At 33.2% G+C, this 13,126-nt stretch overlaps 1 protein-coding gene across 1 annotated transcript in view; it reads left to right on the forward strand.

Annotated features, from left to right (window-relative positions):
• Window positions 1-1,681: 1,681 nt before the first annotated feature.
• Window positions 1,682-13,126, forward strand: part of LOC129227892 (adenosine deaminase-like) — a gene marked incomplete at its 5' end in the record, with an annotated part of 35,363 nt that continues 23,918 nt past the window's right edge. Inside the window, 1 exon segment of the mRNA XM_054862511.1 lies at window positions 1,682-1,804. Within this exon segment, the coding sequence (XP_054718486.1) occupies window positions 1,682-1,804 (123 nt within the window).

Consider the following 13,126-nt stretch of genomic DNA (forward strand, 5'->3'; position numbering starts at 1 on the left):
CTTGAGAGAAAAAAAGCTTCTTTTTTTTCTAAATCCAAGTTCTTGAGATTGAGAGGGGGTGGTTTTGCCTGGGTGACACCCATCAGGTAGATGACACCCAAAGTTAATTTCAGAGTTTATAAATACTTTAATTCTGAAAATTTTCGCGAATATATTTTAAATTATATTTCATCAATCAAATTTCAACGAAAATAGGGCACATATACATCAGGAGCTAATTTTACACAAAATGCGGCCGGTATACAAATTTGTACGAATAGCTTTTACTATACCTATATTTCTTCTTCGCTAAATTTTTAATTTAAATTTTATTGTCTGCTTTAGAATTAACCTTAATGTTAAGATTTTAAGATTAGCTGCAATTATTGAGTGTTGCAATCAAGAAATCATTTACACTTATTTTGTTCCATACTTTTTAGTGAGAACCAAGCTTATAGAAATAGTCTTAATAAAGAAAAAAACATTAGATTATTTTTCATCGGATCTTTTGGATTCGTGCTTTTGCGCCAGAACGTTTTTGAATTTGTCGATCACCCTTAAACGTTTCAACCTTAGCTACGGGCCTCGACTTATTAATTTGTTACGTTTCTTTCGCTATTTTATAACTGAGATCGAACAAAACACTATATTTCTATTTTTATTTGAAAGTGATTACTTGAAAATGTTAGGCAACAAAACCGTTTGCTGACAGTCGCTGTTAGTTAAGTTAAAAAGCAAGCAAACTAGAGGACGGCTACAGTAAGTTCGGTAAGCATTCAGGCTAGCTGATTGCCATAATGGCAGTTATTTTCTCATTAGTATCTTTTTATACATGTAATTAAACCAATTGGTAGTCAGTTTTTAAAAAATGCAAGGAGAGTCAGTGAAAAGGAAAGAAAAAAAGAAACCCGGAGTCGGAGTCGGAGTCGGCAAGTTTTCTAACAACTCCGACTCCGACTCCTTTACCCCAAAATCATTCCGATTCCGACTCTTCGACTCCGACTCCGACTCCGACTCCACAGCCCTGCTTTTGGTACATTTGAATGCATCCAAAAGGGGAGGTGAAAAACTGGATACTACTCAGAATCTAAGTACAAAATTTCAACCTTCTATTCATGCTATATTTGAATTATACAAGTTACACACTTACATGACCACTGTGCTGCTTTTGGAAAAAAAAAATGTTTGGGGAACTGACCTTGTGTTTTGGGAAGATTCACCAAAGTGAAAGGTAATTTGAAGCCGATGTACATTACATTTGCATTATTATTACAATAAAAAAGCCAAATTTTTCTGAGACCCAAATTTTTCTGTGGTAGGGGAGGGGGAGAGGGAGCTCCTCTCCCCTCTCCCCCTCTTATTGCAGACTTGCGAAAGCACATATGGACGTTAGAAGAAAACTCGTGATAAATAAAATTCGGAGATGAGTGGACGTGCCGAAAAGAGAAAAAACAAAGAAAAACTCGAAGGGTTGAAATTTAAGTTAAAATGTTTTCGCAAACGTATTTCTTCCTGTACTTTGTGCAAGAAAGTTAAAGAATTTGTTACGAGTTTGAATTTCATCTCGATTAAACAAAATCTTCCAACAAAGCAAAGAATTGAAAGATGCATTTATTTCTTTAATTTATCATTGACAAATTTATTGTACAATATTAATCTGTTTTAGCAGTGAAATGTATAACATTACATTTTTTCCTATCAGGAAGAAGGGAGTTGATTTGGGTTACAGCTCGGTAGAAGAACTTGCTGATGCTTTGTCTATTAAAACTCCAACAACATTGGCTGATTTTTTAAAGCCTTTTGATATCATACTGCCTCTTATAGCGTAAGTATTATCTTTTTGGTTTGAATATTTAGAAAACTGAACACATTTCTTTTTAATTTTATATAAAATTGTCTGTGAGTACAAGGATAAAAGTTTGTGTTTGCAAACATCAAGAATCAGAAATTCCGTGAAATAATATTTCCAGTAAAAATGTTAAAAAAAAAAAAACATCAACGAAAGTATTCCAATGGCGGACTAGACCCCGAGCTCGATTAAAATATGGTGGGCAAGGAGGGGGGGGGGGGGAGAAGGCAACGCCAAACTTTTTTTGAAGTCCCTTTATTGTCAAAATTTACAATTTTAGCCATTGTCTAAAACAAATTCACAAATTTAGCCATTTGGGGGTCTTTAAAGAGCCGGGGTCCTAGGTCAAGGAATAGGTCATCTATTCAGTAATTAGGCCCTGACTGGACCTGAAACAGGACGGTAGACAAGTTGCCCAAAAGGTGGCAACTTCTTTAAAAACTCGTTTCCACGAATAGCGTGATCATGGAACATGAACTGCTAATTTACGTCTCGGTTTACTCCCCTCCCTCCCCCCCCCCCTTCCTCAGCCACAGAAGGACAAATCTGAGACTCTTTAAAAATAAGTGTAAAGCAGGATTAGAAAAACACACACACACACACACACACACACACACACACACACACACACACACACATACATTTACAGTGCTGGTAAAAAAAATTGCACTACCCTCGTATTTTCACAACAATGGGATTTTGTGAGAAGTTTTGGTCGACCGATTAACGAAGAATGTATGTGAAATTCTGCAAAACTTATGCAGTAATCCGACAATTGTTTACGTAGATCGGGGCTGTTTCCGGGCCAATGCAAGCTGCTGACCCCATGCTCATTTTTCCATTTCTGAACCTGGCCGTGAGTTCAGAGAAAAAAAACTTATTTATCCCCAAGTCAATTTAAGTCTAATAGCAGGATAAAGGTTTTTAAATTGTTACTTACCAGTTTTGCCCTATGGCACGGAGCAGAATCATTCTGGAAAATGACGTTTGGAACTGAAGTAAAGTGATCCCGAATAGTAGGAAGAAATTTCTCCTCCAAAATGCCAATATACACCTGAGCGTTTACTGTCTTTCTTGCACAAAGTGAAGCCCACCAACTCCTTGATCAGAAATACATCCCCGAATCATCTGGAATACGGGATGCTTGAATGTGTGTTGAATGCAGTCGGGGCGATATTCCTCTCTTTTGCGGTGCGGGTGATGCAATAATTTTTTTTTTACCACCACTGTATCATTCATGTGCAGATAAATACTGTTTTTAAAACTGTTAGGGTTTGTAATTATTTCGCATGATTTATTTTCGAAGGACAATATTGCGAGCCACGTGGGCGAAAAACAGACAAACAAGCTAAAATAATAATTTGAATTTGTTTCAAACTCAGACAAATGGACAAATCACGTTTTGACAATGTTGTTGTTGTTGTCGTGTGCCGGCCAGGCTCGCAAATTGAGGTGCGTGCTTCACTTTTCCAACTGTTCCGTAATTTTGGCAATCAATGTTGAGATACAGTAAACTCCCGGTTATCGGCGGCCGGTTTATCCGCAGTTCGGATTATCCGCGGGTCTTTTCACTATTTTTTTTTAACAGTTATTAAATGCTTTTAAAACTTTTGATTGTGTTGTTTGTTTTTAGCTTTTACATATGTTTATCTTTTACATTCCATGTTAGAAGATGGAATATAGCAATGTTTTTAGTTATAATTTAAGTGTAAATGTGAGTGTTTTTCATATTTTCCAGCGATTGTGGTAGTAACTTCTTTTGCTTATTATTTGGATTATCCGCGGTTTTCGCTAATCCGCGATTACCGTGCCACCCTATTCACGGATAATCGGGAGTTTACTGTAAAAACCTATCACAGTAACAAAACAGAGAGAAAAGGAGAAGAAACGAAAGCATTTCGACGGATAGTAAAAATACGTACATTTTACCTCTACTCCAACTGCATAGTTCTTGAATAAATATAGCAAACGGCTATAAATATCGCTTCCATAAATAAATACAATAACAACATTAACAGAGCAGTTATAAAGAATCCCATCAGAAAGAGGTGTTTGCAAAAAAAAAAAAAACTCTCATTTACTATCATAGCATTGCCCGTTAAGAAAAATGTAAAGGCCAGTTGCTTCGCCTCAATATTTGTACAGGTAACTTTGTTATATGTATAGTAACATTATTTTTCAAACATCTATATAATGGGGTCGTTTCCGGCATTTTAAAAGTTTTTTTTTTTTTCTGAAAGAGCATGCAGGGTCATGGGATAATGACCATTTTTTAAATGATTTGTTTAAGTTTAATATTTTTAAAAAATCACTTAAATCGGTGCGCTTCATTGTTTATGTTTCTGCCCGATGACATCACAAATGATGAAATGCCATTCAGTGTTGCCATTCACAGACCAAAATATTTAATTCTCATCTTTACTCACGTGTATTGGCAACGATAGGGTTGATATCAAGCGTAGAGCGCAATTTTAATTCGCTTGTTGATTATCATAACGTGGAACCGTGGTAGAAAGATGCGCCAAAAAGCATAATTTTTGACGTCATAAAGACCACGCCTTGTTTGAAAAATCAGACATTTAAAAAAATTAATTGAAAAACAACTGTTGGGAAAATAAAAATATTTTCTGGGTCTAGGTTTTTTTTTTTTTTTTTTTTTGCTTTTTCTATCAATGTCAGTGACTAAAAATAGTACTTTCGACAAAGGAAACAACACCATTTCCGTAGAATTAAAAAATTTTCACCTATCGGTGAGCAGTTCATTAGCATCGGACAGTGGCGCCCAATCTTTTTCTGTTCGAGGGCCGGACCCAGGTTCGAAAATACTTTGATATATATCGGATATTTTGATATCCATCCGATATTCGTATATGTTATCGAATCTTTTATTTTCAATCAGCACAACTAAAGTCTTCAAAATAATAAATGCACCTTCAAATCACTCTTTATTTTCTTACATTATTGGTACAAAATGTAGACTTAAAATTATTATTTATAGCTAATTTTCTCTCATTCTTTATTTCTCAACCCTCAAATCACTTTATTTTTTTACATAATTGTAACAAAATGCAGACTTAAAATTATTATTTATATCAAATTTTCTCTCATTACTTATATCTAATTTTTCACTTTACATTTTTGTCAGTTTTAATGAAGTTAAGTTGGCATTAGCTGTTTTATTTATTTTTCTTCTGTTACATACTTTTACGTAATTATATGATTCAGAAATAAAAAAATTTGCATTAGTTGGTGCAAAGTCATAAAAAGTTTTACTTTTTTTTTCTGACCAATGTTTATTATTTAATTACGTACTTTTATTAAGATTTAAAATTCTAATAATAAAAATATAAATATTAAATAAAAATGAAATATTGTATTACTTTGCTGCATTAATGATGTATTAATACATCATAAAAATATAGGGTCTAACTTTTTCGTTATATTTAGCAATAAATGAACAATATTACTTTGATTAATATTATTTTTATATTGAAAATACCGTAGCTGAAAAAAAAATGTTTGAAAATATCAAAATATCATAATATTTAGAAAATAAATATCGGATATATATCGTGAGATACATATCATGATACATATCGACTGATATATATCGGTGAACCTTGGCCGGACCTTATATTAAAATCACTTTGAGGGGCCAGCAAACATATAAAATTGCAAAATATTTCATTCTTTTCAAAATAACATGGGAAAATATGAAAAAGAGAAGAAAACTACGAACTAAAATAGTTTTTGCATTGCTTAATGCTTTATTTATTGAGCGCATGCTTTTTAGAAAACAATTTCTGAGTATTTGGCTTCAAATTTGTGACATTGTCACAAATCGTGCTTTTCGATTTCTAACATTGAACGAAACAACGGGCCGCATAGATCAGCTTAGTGAGTCAGATGTGGCCTGCGGGACTTAGGTTAGGCACTTCTGGCCTAGGATAAACGTAAACAACTTTAACCGATTTATGTTTCATTAGAACATCTTTTACCCTAAAGTGGATGATCTTTTGAAAACACTTTAAAAGTTGCTGTTCAGCTTTAAACTTCCGTTTAAATCATGAGAAAAATGCTTAAAAAAATCATGATTTGATTTAGATATGGTTATAGTTAAACAACTACTTGGTAACATCGGGCTTCAATTGAAAATCAACAAATAATTTCCCATCCAATATCTCAAAAACATCGATAAAAATTTAATTACCTTACTATTTATGTAGTAGTAAAACTTTATTTGTCATCGAATTAAACGAAGTAGGTGTTTGAAAGCGCACTAAGCTTTAAAAAAAAAGTTCAACCTTTGCCAAAAGAGAAATTCATTTATGTTTATCATCAGATTGGTGCATTTACTGTTTTAAATTGATGTAATACAATCTTTAGTTAGTATTTTCTTGGCATAGGTACGTACGTAGTTTCAATTAGTTCTTATAATATTTTAGAAGGCTAGTTTATATGTTGCCAAGTGGCAACATATAGTAAGTGGCATTTAAGGGTTAAAAAGTGAAATCTTTGACGTAAAGAGATGCTTTTCAAATGGGTACGTATTTACAAAGTTTGACCACGGAGAGGACCTTGAAGCGGAAACATCATTTGTATCGTTTATAATGGGGTAGTTTCCAAAACTTTAAAATTATTTTTTTTTCTGAAAGAGAATGCTTAAAAACATAGGATCTGACCATTTTTCAAATAATTTGACAGAGTTTAATATTTAAAAAGAATATTTTAATCGGTACGCTTTCATTGTTTACACTTCTGCCGATGACATCACAAATGATGAAATGCCATTCACTGAGTATAATATTTAATTCGCTTCTTTAGTCACATGTGTTGGCAACGATATGGTTGATAGCAAGCGTAGAGTGCAATGTTTAATTCTCTTCTTGATTATCATAACGTGGAAACGCGGTATAGAGTTGCGGCAAAGTGCATCATTTGTGACGTCATAAATGCCACGCTTGATTTTCAAAATCGGACATTTAAAAAAAAAAAAATTAAAAATTAAGCATTAGGAAAATTAAAGATTTTCTCGCTTCATGTTTTTTTTTTTTTTTTTTTTTGCAAATTCTATCAATTTCAGGAACTAAAAGTAGAACTTTTGACTGAAGGAAAAAACCCCATTGGTAGAATCAGCCAGAAAGTGCCAAACAGAAATAGGCGCGTTCTCACTTACCCTATCTATTCCAAAATAATAACAGGCAACCTATTACAAATGATGCAAATGATGTTTCTGTTTTGTGGTTATCCGCAATCTCTTCGTGGTCAAGCTTTACCAGCGCATAAATCTGTCGTGATGTGAAATCCTCGCAATAAAATAAAAAAAAAAAACAATCAAGTAAATAGTGAAAGATTAAAAAACTAGATTTAATATGTGATCATAATAAATATATTGACATTGACTGACCCGTTTCAAAATGACAGGCAATTTATCAAAATGTAGAAACAATTTAAAATATCCTTTAAACGCACTGTAAAAACGATTCAGAAACGTTCCTGAAAATTAATGGACAGTTGATGAGCCCAATTTCTGACAGTAACGTATCTTGCAAAAACCAGGAACGTTTTCTGCTAATATTCAGTAACCTTCCTGAAATTAGGCTTGATTATTCTAAGGAATATGGAGATCTCTCCGGTTAAAACCATTCTAGAGAAATTCAGTATGTTTAATACAATAGTTTAGAACCTTCCAGAGTTACTAAGAATGCTCCAGAAGCATCAATGCAGCCACGTGCAAGACCCTAGGACAGAATTGAAAGTAAGAACCAAGCATCTCCCTTGCCTGCAATTCTTTGTCTTGCAAAGCTGCAGCTATCCAGAGACTTTTTCACTCTCATTGGGAGCTTAGTCAACCTGGATGGGCAGGATTCGCATGAAAGAAAATAAATACACTTAGTTAATCTTTAAACTGGAAGCTAAAAGTATTTTTCACGCCAGTGAGGAGTTTGCATTCGTATAGCTTGTAGCAATTCAAGAAACTTTTTGACACCGATACTTGATTTTCTCAGGAAGTGGATGAAAACCAGTCAAATCCCTAAACAATACACGGAGATAATCAGTAACGTTTTGAATTTTTTTTTTTTGCAGTGTACAAATGAAAGTTAAACCTATCTTTGAAAATTAGGTATTTTGCCTACCTTAAAATAATCAGTGTTGACAGTAACACCAAAGAAAAGTTTTCTAAAATAAATACGATAAAATACGAGCAATTGAAACTATTTTGCAAAGATACTTGATTTTACGGGGTAATAAGGAAAAACCCGTGAAAACCGATACGTTCCACGGAAATAATCAGTAACGATTCCGTATTTTTTTTACAGCGCGCTATCAATAAAAAACAAAATGAAATCGAAAGCAATGGTGCGGACTAAAATGAACGTGATGTTTATTTACTCTAAAAATAGGAAGCAACAAAAGTGCTTCTTCTGTAAGCGTCAAAAATTATCTTTACTAATATTCAAATATCCTCTCTTCAATCTTTTACTTGTCACGTTGTGTTGAAAGATAATCAGATAGATTTACAAAAAATATTAAAAAAAAGATGATTTAGTATTTATCGCTGGAAAAACCTTCAATGACCTCATGATGATACCAAAACTAGTCACTGTTCGAGAGATTTTGAAATGATAGGAATTGTTTACATTGTTATAAAAAAACTAATGTTTCACTCCATACGATTCTAGCGATGATTATTATCTCCTTTTTGTGTACAATTTAACTGATAGACCAAAATAAAAAAGATAATTTGTAACACGCATTTTCCTGTTAATTAAAAAATATCATGATGGTGAAAGGTAAAAGTAAACTTTAGTTTTAAAAAGCACACATTTTTTTAACACAATTTCAGTGGTTTTAGGATGTTTTACGCACTTAATGGAACTCTTTAGAAATTCTTTTCGAAACAAGAATTCACTCCATATGGTTCTAGCGATGATTATTATCTCCTTTTTGGGTACAATTTAACTGATAGACCAAAATAAAAAAGATAACTTGTAACAGGCATTCCTGTTAATGAAAATATATCATGATGGCGAAAATTAAAAGTGTAAACTTTAGTTTTAAAAAGCACACATTTTTTTTAGCATAATTTCAGTGGTTTCAGGATTTTTTACGCACTTAATGGAACTCTTTAGAAATTCTTTTCAAAACAAGGATTCACTCCATATGGTTCTAGCGATGATTATTATCTCCTTTTTGGGTACAATTTAACTGATAGACCAAAATAAAAAAGATAACTTGTAACAGGCATTCCTGTTAATGAAAATATATCATGATGGCGAAAATTAAAAGTGTAAACTTTAGTTTTAAAAAGCACACATTTTTTTTTAGCATAATTTCAGTGGTTTCAGGATTTTTTACGCACTTAATGGAACTCTTTAGAAATTCTTTTCAAAACAAGGATTCACTCCATATGGTTCTAGCGATGATTATTATCTCCTTTTTGGGTACAATTTAACTGATAGACCAAAATAAAAAAGATAACTTGTAACAGGCATTCCTGTTAATGAAAATATATCATGATGGCGAAAATTAAAAGTGTAAACTTTAGTTTTAAAAAGCACACATTTTTTTTAGCATAATTTCAGTGGTTTCAGGATTTTTTACGCACTTAATGGAACTCTTTAGAAATTCTTTTCAAAACAAGGATTTTTTCTCAAAGGAATTTTTCAATGCGAAGAAGATATGAAATTATACACTAAAAAAAAAAACGAAACGTTACTGAGTATTTCCGTGTAACGTTCCGGGATTTCAGTGGTTTTTATCCACTTCCTGGAAAAATCAAGTATCATCGTCAAAAAGTTTCCTGAATTGCTACAAGTCACACGAACTCAGATTTATAGCATCCAAAGGCTGCAAATCAGGATATGAACTACGTTATTTTGCAAGAATTGCAGGCGAGTAAATTCTTGATACTTGTTTGCAATTCTATCTTAGCTTTGGCCATGTTTACAATACAGCTTTTGGAGTTATTGCATTATACCAAACTAAGTTTACTCGAAAGTTCCAGAGACACGACTGGCTATAAACAGGACGGAACGTTCCTGACTTTCATAAGATATGTTACTGAAGGAAAATGAGCAAACCAGCTGCCCAATATTTTCCAGGAACCTTTCTGAATTGTTTTTACAGTGTAGATGGGAAAACCATTCAACAAAAACCAAATGTTCGCATGTGTACCAGTCGAAGGCCTTTACATAAATAAACTCAACTTTCGCACTGAAAAAAACAAACAATTGTGTGTGTAAAATCAATATTTTATAACACACTAAGAAGTAGTGGAATATAATGCTTTCTTTATTGGGCTGCTATCAAATACAGCGGAGTCAGTCATAAAATTGCATTGAAATAGAATGTTTATTAAAGAGTGAAATTTTTACCGGTATTCCGGAACTGAAATTATAGCTTGCTACTGAACCTGTTATAGATAATAGAATAAGGATGATTTAGAACATCTGTATGGAGTGGCTACTATTACTTTGTTGTTTATTGCCTTTGCATAAATGCTTCAAACTCAGAATTCAGAAGCTGTCAAAAGAGCGAATGTATACAAAATAAAGATATAAAGGAAAACTAGAATATTTATGAAATTATAATCTCTACTAATAATAAAGCTGAAATTCTGTGTATCTGGATCTCTGGATGTCTATTACGTGCATAGAGCCCAGGACCGTAGAGCCGATTTTCATGAAAGTATGCACAAAATGAATTCGTAGCATAGGAGTGAGGACCTCAAAGCGATTTTTTGAAAATTCGATTTTGTTCTTTTATACTCTAATTTTACCGAGCGAATTACCATACCATGGAGGAACAAATTACCACAACATGGACGAGCAAATTACCGTTACATGGACGAGCAAATTACCGTTACATGGACGAGCAAATTAACATAGCGTATTGGCGAGAAATTCATCATCCATTATTTGTAAATATACAGGCGAACCAAATGACCTTTTAATTTTCTGCTACGGGCAAAGCCGTGCGAGTACCGGTAGTATTTAATGTTTGCTTTCAATCCCATTTGCTTTTCGTAGTCTTTTTAACTGTTTCAAAGTCATTGGAGTTCTAATTTCTATCTTTAAGGCTGCAGCAGAATCTTGAAAAGTTGGTGCACTTCTAGAAAAAACTCATTGAAAAATACCAGCAATTTAATGTATGTTCCACAAAGAAACTGTTTTGAAACAATCCCTTTGAAATCGCTTGAACATGCTCCTTGGAAATTTGTTGCCTTCTTCATTATCACGTGACAATATTCTCTTTCCTACTTGGCTTGCAAATTTTTCGGCGATGATTGGTTTATGTTACTCCAGTCAGAAAAACTAACGAAAAAAATATTGAATGAAATCCTGTTTAAATGTTTTTCGAAAACGAAAGTAGTTCATTAACCCAAACTTTATCGTTTTCAGCGAAGGGGGTAGAGGAAGTGTTGGATTTATATGCATAAAATTTGTTAGCCTTGCAAGTAAGTTTCGAGATTTTTTATAAATAATTGCAAAATTATGGCATTACATATTTTTATAATAGTTTTGCGACATGAAAGCAGGGTAGTTAATAAAATAAAGCTTTCAATCAAAATTTCATTATTTTTCAGTGAAGAGAAAGACGCAAAATTAAATTCTAACTTCAAAACATCATTTGGAAAATGAATAAAAAATACTGAACATACTTTTTATTATCTATTCATTTATATTTATAATCGGCAATAACAGAAAAACGTCGCATACGAAGTAAAAAAGAGTGACATAGAAATGAAAACAATTCTATTTCATTTTTGTTCGCTAACATTTAAATCAACAAAAACTGCGATAAAAAATATCAAAAGTTGAAAAATTATCTACATACGTCCATAAAAAAAAAAAAAGAATTCGTTTTTATAGTTATTAAAGTTTTCTCTCTGAAGTATTTATAAATATAATAACAATAACACACTAAAACCAAAATATCTCAAAAATACTCTTAAAAAAGGAAAAACAAAAACAAAAAAAATAAAGAAAGAAAAATGTATACATATTTAAAGAGAGAAAAATAACCCATAAATATACTCAAAATCGCTGGCACGTTGTTCGGGGTTGCATTGAACCCCTTTTTAATGAAAAAATGGAGAGTTTCTGAATTTTAAGACTCCGTCTTTACCCATTTTAAGCCACTTTATTTCACGTTAACACTGTACAACTTATAAAAATCTAGAAACTAACCTTTAAAGCTAGAAATTTTGTTAATATCTATCCAACACTGACATCTCCCCAAATACCTTCGAAAACATTACAAGTTGGGTTAAAATACTTATTCATTTATTGACTACTTTCGTTTTACAAAAATAGTTACAATAGGATTTTATGCTGTATTTATTACGCCAATTTTGCAGTTTCCTACAATAACAACTAAAATAAATTTCTTAGCCTATCAATTTGATGACAGTATGAGAGATGATTCGTCAATCCAGAAACCAGGGCTGCCCACTAGAGGGGGGGGGGGAGCATGGTGCAGACTGCGCCAATGAAATTTTTAAAGGGGCGTGTTTTGAGGAGTATTTTCCTTTGGATATGGGGCTGCCATGTTAAGGGGGGAGTGTTTTTGCTGCAAGGGGGTGGACACTTCTGCGGAAACGACCGTTTTTTAGTTCGGACGTGAATAGTCGCGTGACAATGAAACAAAAAATCTTGTTTTATGTTGGTATATGGGAAACAGCATCAACTGCGCTAATAAAGAAATGTCGAGCAGTTACTGCAGTCTAGAGACTGCATTGTTAAGCTTTGGTAGTACTCCCTCATCGACACGGAGGAAAAGTAATGGGAGTAATGATCATCACCCTAACAGGTTCACCAAAGAAAAAATACACTGTTGAAGCTATTCAGAAACGTTCCTGAAAAATAATGGGCTGCTGTTCCCAATTTCTGACAGTAACATATTTTACAAAAATCAGGACCGTTTCTCTCTAAAAATCACAACCTTTCTGAAATTATCCCATGGATGTTTCTAAATAATACAGAAATCCCCTCGGGTTAAGCCAGTCTGCTTGATGGAGCCTTTAGCGGTATATCAGCTCCAACGGCATTATTGCAACCAAGGAGAAAGTTAAGACAGAATTGCTAGTGAGGGCAACGCGGTTCACTTGCCTGCAAATCTTGCAATGCTGCAAAAACCAAAGACTCGTTCGCTCTCATTGGAAGCGTAGATAGCCTGGACAAGGCACTGGCAATATAAAACTGACACATTTCATATATACACTCAATCAATCTATAAACTGGTAGAGAATAACATTTTTCAAAATCGTGAGAGTCTACATTCGTGCCAATTGTT

Source organism: Uloborus diversus, chromosome 8 (assembly GCF_026930045.1).
Source record: "Uloborus diversus isolate 005 chromosome 8, Udiv.v.3.1, whole genome shotgun sequence".
NCBI classification, from domain to species: domain Eukaryota; kingdom Metazoa; phylum Arthropoda; class Arachnida; order Araneae; family Uloboridae; genus Uloborus; species Uloborus diversus.